This window comes from Phycodurus eques, chromosome 10 (assembly GCF_024500275.1).
Source record: "Phycodurus eques isolate BA_2022a chromosome 10, UOR_Pequ_1.1, whole genome shotgun sequence".
Taxonomy (NCBI): Eukaryota; Metazoa; Chordata; class Actinopteri; order Syngnathiformes; family Syngnathidae; genus Phycodurus; species Phycodurus eques.
Window position 1 is genome coordinate 2,220,602 of NC_084534.1, and position 14,834 is coordinate 2,235,435.

General features: G+C 42.4%; 1 protein-coding gene across 15 annotated transcripts in view; it reads left to right on the forward strand.

Annotated features, from left to right (window-relative positions):
• Positions 1–14,834, forward strand: part of cadpsa (Ca2+-dependent activator protein for secretion a) — a 215,140-nt gene that overhangs the window by 117,480 nt on the left and 82,826 nt on the right. For 14 of the 15 annotated variants that reach the window (XR_009769288.1, XM_061687059.1, XM_061687055.1 and 11 more), the window contains 2 exons: positions 2,578–2,734; positions 12,610–12,751. Coding sequence is in view for 13 of the 15 variants with exons in the window: in XM_061687059.1 (XP_061543043.1) it covers positions 2,578–2,734; positions 12,610–12,751 (299 nt within the window). In the remaining 2 variants the exon portion in view is untranslated. Of the gene's footprint in view, positions 1–2,577; positions 2,735–12,609; positions 12,752–14,328; positions 14,553–14,834 lie in introns of all 15 variants that reach the window. The other variant, XR_009769289.1, reaches the window with a different exon arrangement.

The following is a 14,834-nucleotide window of genomic DNA, read 5'->3' on the forward strand; positions in this document are numbered from 1 at the left end:
TAAATCACTAAATGGTTTAGGTCCTGAATACATGAAAGAAATGCTAATGGTATATAAAACCAGTTGGGCTTTGAGAGCGACAGACTGAGGTCAAATAGTGGAGCACAGAGTCCAAAGCAAACATGGTGAAGCAGCATTTAGCTATTATGCTGCACAAAAATGGAATTAGTTGCCAACAGAAGTGACGTCATCCCCAAGTGTGAATGTTTTTAAGTCCAGGTTAATCGACATTTTACAAGGTTCTTGGCTCCGACAACCTTTGGGACACTGGAAACATCTTCCAGAAATCATTGTTTGAATATTACTTTCTGTGTTTATCCATGTTTATTTTGCACCAAGTGGGCTCAACGATGGTTCCATCCATTTTGGGAAACCTTTTCCCATTCCTTTCGATTAGACTGCAAGTCATCAGAGATAGCGCGATTACCATTCTTGCATTTCACTATGAACTGCTTCAGTATTTTATTGTTGCTCTAAATGGAAGCTCTGTGGTAGAAAAATAAATGTGATTTATAATAGTGACAAAAACTACTTACCTAAACTAAATTAAAGTATAAATCCTCTCAACGGTAGTGCATATCACCGCTGTGTAAGCCTATGGGTAAATTCATTACAGTGTTGACACTTGATGTGGATGACCAAAAATTTCAGCTCCTCGGGGGTCGTGTTAGAAGGACCATAGAGTGGGTGTGCATGGAGGAAAACAAATGTTTTTTATGTGCTTGTGAATAGCCCGATCCTTAATAGCGCCTTCACTGTGATCATTCCATGGGGGTATACGAGCATGGCACAGCTCGATGGGTTCTTTCTTCCGGTTGATTTGATGAAGGGGCTACGAGTAAATGTTTAAGTAGCTCAATCTTATGTCTGTCAAGGAGCTGTTGCTGTTTCCTCTGTGGGGTATTGGGGAAGCTTGTGATTGGCCGTTCCCAAGCATAGCTTTTTCTGCTTCAAATTATATGGAAATCTTCACAGATCAAACTATAAATAATATATCATGAATCTTGTTTTATATGTGTCCTGCGTCGTGAGATGCACAAAAATGAGCAGGGACGCATAAAACATGACGCAAAGCTTTGCTTACCTACATATGTGTGTGTGTGTGTGTGTGTGTGTGTGTGTGCGCGCGCGCGTCCGTGTTGCTGAAGCACTTCAGCGAATCTTTATCAACTAAAAGTACGAGTCCTGTCTTGGTGCTGGCCATTCAGAGGCAGAGGAGGGCAGGTTGTCGTCCCACAAATACAGCGTAGACGTTTTTCGGGACTCTTAAGTTTTCCTTGTTGTGCTAAAACCCAGCGCGCGGCTCACGACGCAGTGAGGCGCTGGCGGAACGACTTTGGATCCGTAGATGCACACAACTGGGACACTTTAGGGAAAGTTAACTATTTATTACGTTCGCTAGCCCGGGAGCTCACTAGCTAGTGAGCCAAGGAGCTAAACAGCTCGCTCGGCTTGCTCGATCGTGGCGACATTGTTTACTAACTCACTAACTGGCGGACGGCAGTCTGCGTCTTTACCCAGAAACAGTCCCATACAGACCCACACCATAGCCAAAAAATAAGTTGTGTAAAGGACGGAGAAAGATCGGAAAATGACCGCTAAAACAAGAGAACATTTGGAACAAATGGCGCTTAAAATGCAACTATCAGTGTCACTTTTGTTTCTACTTCTCAGTAGGAAGTTCCCACTGGGAGCACTTATTAAAAGTGCATAAATGTGAAATGGCATTATGCACCAAAACAAAAAGGTTTTGAACAAACATAACCTCTAAGACGGATCAGTTGTTAAGATTTTTTAAATCAAAATATGTAAAATTGTTTGAGACTTCACTGTTGTGTCAAGATGCCAAACAGAAAAAGCGACCTGAAGTTATTTTAAAAAAAATTGTTTTCACGTATAGCTGTTCTCTTTTTATCTACTTGCTCTTATTGTGAAATGCAGCCCTACTTTTATTTAGTAAATAAGAGAAAATTACACAGTTGTGCTCATATGTTTGAGTACCACGGCAGAATTTGTAAGATGTATACAAAGGATACAGTGGCATAAAAAATAAAAATAACACCAACAATACTGTCGTTTATTGTGAAAATTTTTGGGAAAATATATGATAAAAAAATTGCTATTGTGGCTGGTCTAAACACAATATATTGAGAGGGAGCCAGAGCAATGAATAACGAAAATATTCTACAAACAGTATAAAAGAGAATAACAATTGCAATAAAAATCTGCAATTTAGCGGGACCGCGAAGCAAGAACTGTGATATAGCGCAGGATTACTGTGTCTGTATTCTGTGATGATAAATTGCAGGGACTAATTGTTCCAGGGCTGGAACTCATTGTTTCCATGACATGTGCATACTGGGACTCACACCTCACATAGTCTGAAGTGTAAAATTATATATATATAAAAACACTTGGGAAACATTCAACCAAACTCTTGCTGTGTGATGAATTGCTTAATTTTACCCTGTACATTTTCTCTCATGTTGTCCTCTGGGAATGATGTGGCGCGTTTCTTTCTTTCGCTGCCTCTTGTATTTCAACTACTCTCACTCGTCTCCTTTACTCGATCTGAAGGCCTTTGCATGGTGGTCAGACCTGATGGTGGAGCATGCCGAGACCTTCCTGTGTCTCTACTCGACTGACATGGATGCTGCTCTTGAGGTTCAACCGCCTGACAGCTGGGACAGTTTCCCCCTCTTTCAACTACTTAACGACTTCCTGAAGATGGACTGTGAGTAGGGGCAGGGGAAATGAGATAAGCCACTCGCCTAGTTCTGCAGAATATGGGGATAGATTCAGTACACTTGATGAAAACAATCAGCATTGTCAGGATAGAATTTACACGCATTAAAAAGGTGTTTTGATCCCTTGTTTATATACTCATTTACATTTTACATTTTATGACAGTCATTGGTTGTTTTCCAAGTCTATTGGATCTGGTTCTTTCTATATTTTGTTTATTTTTTTAATATTGTATTTTTGTCTGAGCGAGTTAACAAACATTGGTGCACATACACTTGATACTATAAAATGTGCATTTATTTTAGCCAATATCTTTGAAAATACAGTGCAGTTATGCCTTCATTGTAGGACAGTGTCTGGCAGTGTTTGAAAAAAAAATGTATCATTGTATTGACTGCAAGTTGTTTTTTGGTTCTCTTGTATCAGTGGTCCTTAACCTTGTTAGAGGTAGGGAACCATCTACCTCTACCAATCATCTGCAGTTCACGGAACCCTTCTTAATTTGAAAAACAAAATATGGTTTATTTCAAATTCAAAACAGGTATATATTTTATTGTCTGTGTAGATTCTCAGTCATACAGGTCATGCACAAAATGAACCACGCATCAGTTGCACACAAAATCATTGTTAAAAGAACAAAACCCATCCATCCATCCATCTTCTACCGCTTATCCGAGGTCGGGTCGCGGGGGCAGTAGCTTTAGCAAGGACGCCCAGATTTCCCTTTCCCCAGCCACTTCATCCATCTCTTCCAGGGGATCCCGAGGCTTTCCCACGATTGGATTCAATCATTTTTCTCATCATAGGGGTCTTTGGAGCCGTGCTTTGTCTGGTCCCTCACCTAGGACCTGTTTGCCATGGGTGACCCTGCCAGGGGCGTGAAGCCCCAGACAACTTAGCTCCGAGGATCATTGGGATGCACAAACCCCTCCACCACGATAAGGTGAAGGCTCAAGGAGGGGAAGAAAAAAACCAACAAAACATAAATTTCACACAAAAAAACAAACCAAAAATTCAATTTAATGAAAATATACTGGAAGTGAATGTGAATTTGGTTGTTGCCATTCCCCTTGGTAAGTGCCACACTCAAGTCAGAGGAACGGACTTCGTTGTGAAAATTCACAACAAAATCTGCTCCTTTACTTTGTTTTTCTACAATCCTCGAAAAGGATTCATATGTAAGAGTAAATTTGTTGGGCTCTTTTTTATCATTGGATGCACTGTCTGACGCCACAGCAATGCTACTCAACTCTAGTGTACTGTTGAAGTGGTGTTAAATAAAGAGAGTTTTACGAACAAAGCATTTCAACTCGAGGCGCAGCGTCGCAATGGTAAACGCCCACCTTGACACAGCTTTGTGTTTTGCCTGGCATTCAAAATGCAGTGTTGAAGCCTTTTAGGCTTTTTATGGATACATGCACGCACGCACACACGGTAGTGTGTTGAGTCCTCCGTTGAACCCCAGCAACTGCCTCACCGAACCCCTGGGGTTCGATCAAACCCAGGTTAAGAACCACTCTCTTATATCAAATCAACACAGTGTAATAGAACAAACTTCAGTCAGAATTTGGATGTTCAATGTTTTATTAAATGTGCTTTGGCGTGTTGATTAATTTGACCTATCCTTGTTTGACTAGAATTTGTAGTGCTAGTAATTCTTTCTGCGTTATACTGGGAGGTGTTCTATTAATTCAGCATCTCTTTGAAACATTTCAGACAGGAGTGCTGTTTCTTAGTTTTGTCTAAGTAAGGTTAGGCGGTTTTTAAATCATGTCCAAAACAAATTCTGGATACATTGTGTATCTTGAAATTGTAATTCAAAGGTAAGTCAACAAGGTGGGTATGTGGGTATTGGGACATTCCAAGAAATCCCCTTTATGGATCATCAAGGAAATCAAATTCATCCATCCATCCATTTTCCATACCGCTTTTCCTCACTAGGGTAGTGGGCGTGCTGGAGCCTTATATTTAGATGTTATCTCTATTTATTATGTTGATTTAAAATAAGTTTTAAAGATAAAAAGTTAGCTTGTCTAGTTCTAGTTCTAGTTCTGAAATTTGGGTTTCAAATTTTTGCTCTAGTCTTCCTGCGTGGTTTGTTTGTTCTCCCCGTGCTTGTGTGGGTTTTCTCCAGGGACTGCGACTTCCTTCCACAGTCCAAAAACATGCATGTTAGTTTCATTAAAGACTATAAATTGTTCATAGGTGTGAGTGTGAGTGTGAGTGTGGGTGGTTGTTTGTACCCTGCGATTGGCTGGTGACTAGTCCAGGGTGTACCTAGCCTCTTGGCCAATGTCAGCTGGGATTAGGCTCCAGCTCACCAAGGACTCAAATGAGGACAAGTAGTCTGAAAAAAAATTGATGGATGGATTTAAAATGGCTTACTAACATCGTGAAGCAGAATTCACCAAGAGTTGGATTCTTTGCCCACGACTCACAAGTCACTAACCCACAGAGGAGGGGACGTGTGTGAAATAAAGACATCGTTTTTATATTTGATTTTGTTATTTTTAGGAGTGGGTCCTATTCAATCACAGTGTACCCGCCAGCCAGCTCGCAGTGTTCATCTGTCGACCACCTTTTACAGTGACCGCAATAACATTCAACATTATGAATATAATTAAGTATTCATGTAAAACATAATACTTATATGCTTTTATAGAATGTACTTACAAACCCAATGAAGTTGGGACGTTGTGTTAAACATAAATAAAAACAGAATACAATGATTGGCAAATCATGTTCGACCTATATTTAATTGAATACACTACAAAGACAAGATATTTAACGTTCAAAGTGATATATTTTTTTGTTTTTAACAAATAATCATTAACTTAGAATTTTATGCCTGCAACACGTTCCAAAAAAGCTGGGACAGGGTCATGTTTACCACTGTGTTACATCACCTTTTCTTTTAACAACATTTAATAAACATTTGGGAACTGAGGACATTAATTGTTGAAGCTTTGTAGGTGGAATTCTTTCCCATTCTTGCTTGATGTACAGCTTCAGGGTCTCTGTTGTCATATTTTACGCTTCATAATGCGCCACACATTTTCAATGGGAGACAGGTCCGGACTGCAGGCAGGCCAGGCTAGTACCCGCACTCTTTTACTACGAAGCCACGCTGTTGTAACACGTGCAGAATGTGGTTTGGCATTGTCTTGCTGAAATAAGCAGGGACGTCCATGAAAAAGCCGTTGCTTGGTTGGCAGCATACATTTCTCCAAAACCTGTATGTACCTTTCAGCATTAATGGTGCCTTCACAGTTGTGTAAATTGCCCATGCTATTGGGACTAACACAGCCCCATACCATCACAGATGCTGGCTTTTGAACTTTGCTTCCATAACAGTCCGGATGGTTCTTTTCCTCTTTGGCCCGGAGGACACAATGTCCACAATTTCCAAAAACAATTTGAAATATGGACTCGTCGGACCACAGAACACTTTTCCACTTTTCATCAGTCCATCTTAAATGAGCTCGGGCCCAGAGAAGCCGGCGGCGTTACTGGGTCTTGTTGATAAATGGCTTTTGCTTTCCAAACCATCGAAGTCTGCTCTCTCTAACTTTGTCTCCAAAGCATCGAACCTTGGCTGTCCCTCTGATGAGCTCATTTATAATTTTATCCAACCTGGTCACTCCGAGAGCGAACCTCAACATCTTCATTTCCGTCACCTCCAGCTCTGCTTCCTGTTGTCTCTTCAGTGCCACTGTCTCTAATCCGTACATCATGGCTGGCCTCACCACTGTTTTATAAACTTTGCCCTTCATCCGAGCAGAGACTCTTCTGTCACATAACACACCTGACACCTTCCTCCACCCGTTCCAAACTGCTTGGGCTAATTTCTTCACTTCCGGACCACACTCACCAAGTGACTCCAAGTATTTAAAGTCCTCCACCCTTGCTATCTCTTCTCCCTGTAGCCTCAATCTTCCCCCACGACCCCTCTCATTCATGCACATATATTCTGTCTTAGTTCGGCTAATCTTCATTCCTCTGCTTTCCAGTGCATGCCTCCATCTTTCTAACTGTTCCTCCACCTGCTCCCTGCTTTCACTGCAGATTACAATGTTATCTGCAAACATCATGGTCCACGGGGATTCCAGTCTAAACTCATCTATCAGCCTATCCATTTCCACTGCAAACAGGAAGGGGCTCAAGGCTGATCCCTGATGCAGTCCCACCTCCACCTTAAATTCGTCTGTCACACCTACAGCACCCCTCGCCACTGTTCTGCTGCCCTCATACATGTCCTGTATTATTCTAACATACTTCTCTGCCACTCCAGCAAGCAGTACCACACTTCCTCTCTGGGTACTCTGTCATAGGCTTTCTCTTGATCTACAAAGACACACTGTAGCTCGTTCTGACCTTCTTTGTACTTTTCCATCAACATCCTCAAGGCAAATAATGCATCTGTGGTACTATTTCTTGGCATGAAACCATACTGTTGCTCGCAAATACTCACTTCTGTCCTGATTCTAGCCTCCACTACTCTTTCCCATAAATTCATTGTGTGGCTCATCAACTGTATTCCTCTGTAGTTCCCACAGCTCTGCACATCACCCTTGTTCTTAGAAATGGGCACCAGCAGACTTTTCCTCCATTCCTCAGGCATCTTCTCACGCGCTAGAATTCTATTGAACAAGGTGGTCAAAAACTCCACAGCCACCTCTCCTAGATGCTTCCATACCTCCACAGGAATGTCATTAGGACCAACTGCCTTTCCATTTTTCATCCTCTTTAATGCCTTTCTAACTCCCCCCCCTTACTAATCATTGCCACTTCCTGGTCCACCACACTTCCCTCTTCTACTCTCCCTTCTCTCTCATTTTCCTCATTCATCACTTCCTCGAAGTATTCTTTCCATCTATCTCGCACACTACTGGCACCAGTCAACATATTTCCATCTCTATCCTTAATCAGCCTAACACGCTGCACATCCTTTCCATCTCTATCCCTCTGTCTGGCCAATCTGTATAGATCTTTTTCTCCTTCTTTAGTGTCCAACCTGGCATACATGTCACCATATGCCTCTTGTTTGGCCTTTGCCCTATGTCGCATCTCAATGTATTCCTTTGTTTGAGTTTCCCGGTCCTCTCAGTGTCCCACTTCTTCTTTGCTAACCTTTTTCCTTGTATGATTTCCTGTACTGTGAGGTCCCACCATCAAGTCTCCTTCTCTCCTTTCCTGCCAGAAGATACATCAAGTACTCCCCTGCCTGCCTCTCTAATCACATTGGCTGCACTGGTCCAGTCTTCTGGAAGCTCCTCCTGTCCACCGAGAGCCTGTCTCACCTCTTCCTTGAAAAGCTGCACAACACTCGTCCTCTCTCAGCTTTCACCACATGGTTCTCTGCTCTGCCTTTGTCTTCCTAATCTTCCTCCCCACCACCAGAGTCATCTTACACACCACCATCCTATGGTGTCTAGCCACACTCTCCCCTACCACTACCTTACAGTCGGTAACCTCCTTCAGATTAAATCGTCTGCAGAAGATGTAATCCACCTGCGTGCTTCTACCTCCACTCTTGTAGGTCACTCTATGTTCCTGCCTCTTCTGGAAAAAAGTGTTCACTCCAGCCATTTGCTTCCTTTTTGCAAAGTCTACCACCATCTGTCCCTCCAAGTTCCTTTACTGGATGCCGTACTTACCCATCACTTCTTCATCACCCCTATTGCCTTCACCAACATGTCCATTACAATCTGTACAACTCTCTCTCTGTCTGGGATGCTCAGAATTACTTCGTCTAGCTCCTTCCAGAATATCTCTTTCACCTCTAGGTCAGATCCTACTTGTGGGGCATAGCCACTTATCACATTATACATAACACCCTCAAGTTCAAGTTTCAGCCTCATTACTCGATCTGATACTTTTTTCACATCCAAGACATTCTTAGCCAACTCTTCTTTTAAAATAACCCCAACTCCAGATTTCTTCCCATCTACATCATGGTAAAATAATTCAAACCCTGCCCCTAAACTTCTAGCCTTACTGCCTTTCCACCTCCTCTCCTGGACACACAAAATATCAACCTTTTCCTCATCATCATGTCAACCAACTTCCGAGATTTTCCTGTCATAGTCCCAACATTCAAAATCCCCACATTCAGTTCTAGACTCTTCTCTTTCTGCCGAAGAACCCGCTTTCCGCTCTTACCCGCTCTTCTTCTTCTTCTACTTCGACCCACAGTAGCTAAATTTCCACTGGTACAGTGGCGGACGTTTTTAACCCGGGCCACGACCGCTCCAGTATGGAATTCTTTGGATGAACGCTCATATTTGTTTGGCAAAGATTTAAGCCGGATGCCCTTCCTGACGCAACCCTCTGCATTTATCCGGGCTTGGGACCGGCCTACCGTTTGCACTGGCTTGTGCCCCCCATAGGGCTGCATTATTTGCAAATCATTGAAGTCTGTTTTTATTTATTTTTAACACAACGTACCAACTTCATTGGAATTGGGGTTGTAGCTGGCTTGTGGCTCACTTGCTCCAAACCCGGAAATGCACTTCCAGCAGTGTGTGGAAGCTTATTTTACAAAGCCATCCTCTGCAAAATGGGCCTGAACACAGCATAATTCTTGCTCTGAAATGCTTAGGAATTTCTCCCAAAATAAATTGAAGCCACTTATTCCTTTGACAGGTGGCACAAAGTTTAAGCTTTGCACATGATGTAGCCGCATTGCCAGTCAGACAATTTTCCTGAGATGAACATGAAGCACCCATGAAGTCGGTAGGTACTTGAACAATGATTTAAATCTTGACGTCACAAATATACGAAAATCGGATCCGGTCATCTCTCAAGACATATGTGTTTATTCCCTTTTGCCATCAACCGACAAACCCCATAGATATCAAACTTAAATCTTGTCACAGACTAATTTTGACCTACAGTATGTTATGCATAAAACAGTAAAAAAGATTGATTCAGATGGAATGGCGCCTTTAATTTTTTTTCCAGTTATTGTGACAAGTTTATCAAAGCAATGGTCATTTGTTGCTGCTTTTCTTGAAGAACGCACATTTGCAGACTATGCCTTCTGGCCTTCCTGAAAGATGTCAATGCCATTTTGTTGCAGCCTTATGTGTATCTGTTTCTGGCACTGGTTTGTGTTTACTGTTACCTTTGTGGGTGAACAAAATGCATTAATATACTATAAATTGTGGATTCATCCATATGTGTGTTTGTGTTGTGTTTGATAGAAGATAATTGTTGCATCTTGACTTCGGTTGCTGAAGGCCTGCAGTCTCTACAATGAACTGCATTCTTGCCTGAGGGAGCACCACGGCACTGTCTGTGGTCTTGTAAAGGATACACTTCACTGTTCACAATTCCGACTCAATCAGTTGGGTGCTAATTATCCCTGGGGAATGTCTCCCCTTTTCTGATAGTCAACCGGGAGTCAAGGAGACGTCATAGTGTAATCCACTCATCCAATGTAACCAAGATAATTAGAATTCTGCTCATTTGGTAGTGCTTCAAATGGGCCCCACTTTATAATACTGAAAAAGCCAACTGAAATGCATTCAGTTGGACATAGCGAACAATAAATAAACATATGCAATTACTATTCGTCAGAGACGGGACGGTGGCCGACTGGTTAGAGCGTCAGCCTCACAGTTCTGAGGACCCGGGTTCAATCCCCGGCCACGCCTGTGTGGAGTTTGCATGTTCTTTCCGTGCCTGCGTGGGTTTACTCTGGGCACTCCGGTTTCCTCCCACATCCAAAAAACATGCATAAATTGGAGACTCGAAATTGCCTGTAGGTGTGACTGTGAGTATGAATGGTTGTTTGTTTGTATGTGCCCTGCGATTGGCTGGCAACCAGTTCAGGGTGTACCCCGCCTCCTGCCTGATGACAGCTGGGATAGGCTCCAGCACGCCCGCGACCCTAGTGAGGAGAAGCGGCTCAGAAAATGGATGGATGGAAGTCGTCATAAAGAACACGGAGAACACATTGCATTTCATGGTATTTCAATTAGACAGATGTCAGAACAAAGTAAAGATGGCCAACTTTCATTGTCACTGACAACATGATGGATCAGCAATTATTCTTTTGATTTGCAAGCTGTCCAAAAAATTAATTTGTGAAGTCATCACACCAGGGGCGTCACAAGCTTTTATCACTAGGGGGGGCTTAGCCCCCAGGAGATGCACAGGATCTGAGCGAATGTCGGCACGAGCACAAAATTTCACAAATAGCTAATGAAGACTGACAACTTGCTTTTTAAAAAAATTTTCGACAGGTTTTAAAACAATACAATACTGGGTAAAATGTCAAAGTCACAGTTACATTTGTAGTGTTATTTCAGTCTGTATTTCTATACAGTACACAAACACAAAGTATATTTACAGCATTCACCACAAAAAAAAGAAAGAAATGTCCATATTTTTACAGTGTATGCAAAAAAAAGGTCAGTGTTTTCACAAAGTCACCCAAGTCCATAATTTTCAATCCATCCATTTCCTTCCGCTTATCCTGGTTTGGGTCACGGGGGCAGGAGCTTAAGCAGGGAAGCCTAGACTTCCAGCTCTTCCGTGGAGACCCCTCTAACATGAGCCTAACAACACCACTGCATCACACACAGAAAACAATCTATACAATACCAACCAGTGATACAATATAGTCTGTCTGAGACCCAGTTTCCCACGCAGATGCTCTACTAAAACTGCATTATGATGAAGACATCTTTTCCACAGAAGGTCATCTGAACTGGTGCCCCTCAGCAATGCACTTATCTAGCAGTAAATAGCCTTAGTACCAGACAGGCGCCAAAATCAAGTTGCCATTCGAGGAGTTAATGAGGACCATAGCAGTGGTGTTTCTGTCACAGCAAGCCCTGCAAACATACAGTACTCCTGGACACAACACATCCAAGTGGACAACAGCCGCTGAAGTGGCTAATTGGGAGAGTGGCGATCAGGGAACACAACAAACATTGCACCTAACTGTGTATCACTGACCTTGACTTCAATGCCATTGCCAACACACACACAAACACATACATGCTCAGAGGGGGAGAGAAAAACAAAGAGAGAGAGGGACAGGAAAAGCAAGCACGCCGCATGGAGCCGTGAGCCATCACTTTAGCACACACTGGCGTCCATTTTATCTCCTGCGGTCTTTGTCAGCGTTGCCTTTTTACCAGTTGGAAGCTGGCAGAGATAGGGGAAGTGTGTGTGATTGGTTCTGATTTAGAAATACCCTAACAACTCAAACCTGGATTAGACACACAAAGCTTATAAGGTGTCACACCTGTGAGAGGAGATGCAAAAGTCACAGGCACCAATCTCTTCTGAATTATTTTTGTTTTAGTCTCTGGACCAAATTTTACAAGTTTTAGACTTTTACCTCTTGAGGGATCATAATAATTAAACAAAACAATGACTTAGGGTTTATATTTGTGATAATACATTTAAAAAAACGAATTAATATTATTTGGAGTAATGCACAAGTGAATGAGACAAAAGGTACTGTACCTTAAATTACTCCTGATGGATTATATCCCGCCGGCATCTACCTCATAGTTCTGGGGACCGGTAGGTGTGAATGTGAGTGAGAATGGTTGTTGGTTGCGATTGCGTCGCAACCAGTTCAGGGTGTACCCCGCCTCCCGCCCGAAGATAGCTGGATTAGGCTCCAGCAGCCCGTGACCCTAGTGAGGATAAGCGGTAAAGAAAATGGATGGATGGATGGATTATATATCCAAATTGTTCATTTAACTCAATAACAATCGTAAGAAATATGTTATTAATGTACACGAAACTTTTCACAAATTGCCAATTATTACGCTCACCTATTATACTGCTTAAATATGTGTTATCATTCACAGTCATCATTCATATTTTTTTTCTGACTAGATAACCTTTGCAATGGAAAGTTCCACAAACACCTGCAAGACCTGTATGCCCCCCTGGTGGTGCGTTACGTGGACCTGATGGAGTCCTCGATTGCTCAGTCCATTCACAGAGGCTTTGAAAGGGAATCTTGGGAACCTGTCAAGTAAGCACACCTTATTGAGCTTTGCCATCTTCATGTCCTCTAATGGGGTAAGCAATTATTCACGGATTAATGATTGTTATCATCATATTAGTTTGTTTTTATAAAACAAACAAACAAACAAACAAAGTTTGTAATATAAATGCACCAGTCATGCCAATGGACAATTTAGTCTTCAATTAACAAGTATGGGATTGGATTGGATGTTTTTGGAAGCTGTCGTGACCAGCGAGAACCCTCACAAGAACGGTGAGAATACGGTGCTTCCACAAGGCCTGAGGCTGAGATTCATAACAGGAGCCTCTTGACTGTGAGGCAGACTTGCTACCCACATTCCCCACTGGGCTGCCCATGTGCAATCTAATGAGGTCCAAAACAAGAACTGACTAATTCAACCTTCTCAAGGATAATAATGCTACATTTACCAATATATGTAGGCATTATTTGATTGAGTGTCATGATCTGTGTTTTTGTTGACCTTGTTTAGATTAGATTTTGTTTTGATTCATATTAGGTCGTGTTTTTAGGTGTCCCATGTTTGTCTTGGCTTCACGTGTAGTTTTTGTCTCCACATATTCTCGTTCAGCCCTAATTCTTGTCTCAACCAATCAGCTCCCTCCAGCCCCTCGTCTTGTCCAGGTGTGCTGTGTCATCTTGTCAATATGTTTGTATTGAGTTCTCTACTTCTTCAATCCGTCTCGGTTCAATGTTGTTGTTGATGTTTTACGTCACATAAGGTTTCCCTGTAGTTTGTAATGGTAATTGTTTTGTTACTTTGTGTCTTATTTGTTTGGGACCAGTGATGCCGGTAATGCATTACAAAGTAACGCGTTACTCCAAAATACCGCCATTTTGAGAAACAAGCAAAGTAATGTGTTACTTTTCCCTGGAAAGTAATTAGACGACAGTTTAGTGTTGTTTCATTCGCGAGTGTTTCGTTTAGAAGAACAAATCTTTTTCAAACTTCTCAATCTTCGGCTAATGACCAATGAGCAGCCAGCCTGCAGGGGGGTGCGTGACTTAATTAAATGTACTGCCATGTGATTTACGATTCGCCAGCGTAGTCACTCACTCAGGGAGGAACTTAAGTGAACTGAATGTACTGGTGTACTGGTATACTAAAGAACTGAAGAGTGATTTGTTCAGGGGAGGGACTTAAGTCACCTGAATGTACTGAAGAACTGAAGAGTGATTCGTTCGTTGATTTTCTTCGTTTGTGATCCGCAAAGGAGCGATGTACTAGTATGATGAGTTATTCGTTTGCGTAAGGAACGACGTACTAGGCAGTGAACATACTCATGAGTGATTTTAACCGTTCGTCCTGACGTCCTCGCGGGGATAGTTTTCATTAGCAGCGTTTCTTCTAGCTAACGGCTAATGTTGAGTCAAGTCAAGCACATGAAAACAAGCACACATCTTTCAATTAAATGTAAATTAATAATAAATGTATATACATACACATACATATCATTCCCTCTGTGTCTCTAATGCAATTATCAAAGCTTTTTATTTCATAATAATAATACATTAAACTTATATAGCACTTCTCAAGACACTCAAAGACGCTTTCCACGAATCAGATGACAATAACAGTGAGGTGGGTGAGCATGAAGCCCGGGTGGCGGGGGCTGGTGTCAGCGACGCTGTCTACCGCGGTGGAATGCAGAAAAGTCATCCCGGCCGGCGAGAGCCTAGCTGGACGTCACGGAACACAGAAGGATGTTCGGTAGCTGAGCTCGCTCCACGCATGTTCCCGAGTCACAACCGAAGCCGGGTGTTCGAGAGCTTGCTGAGAGAGAGATAGGTAGGTGATCATTTAGCTTAAGTTTTTTTTTTTTCAGCCTTTCCTAGTTTACAATACAATACGTGACAACGTATAGTCCTTCTGTGAAGTTGTTGAGTGAACGTGAACCTTAGGGATGGCTCATTAACCGAATGAGGAAGCATTCAATTCATTCATTCAACTTCTGATCCACTTATCCTTACTAGGGTCTCGGGCGTGCTGGAGCCTATCCCAGCAATCTTCGGGCGAGAAGCGGGGTACACCCTGAACTGGTCGCCAGCCAATCGCAGGGCTCATATAAAC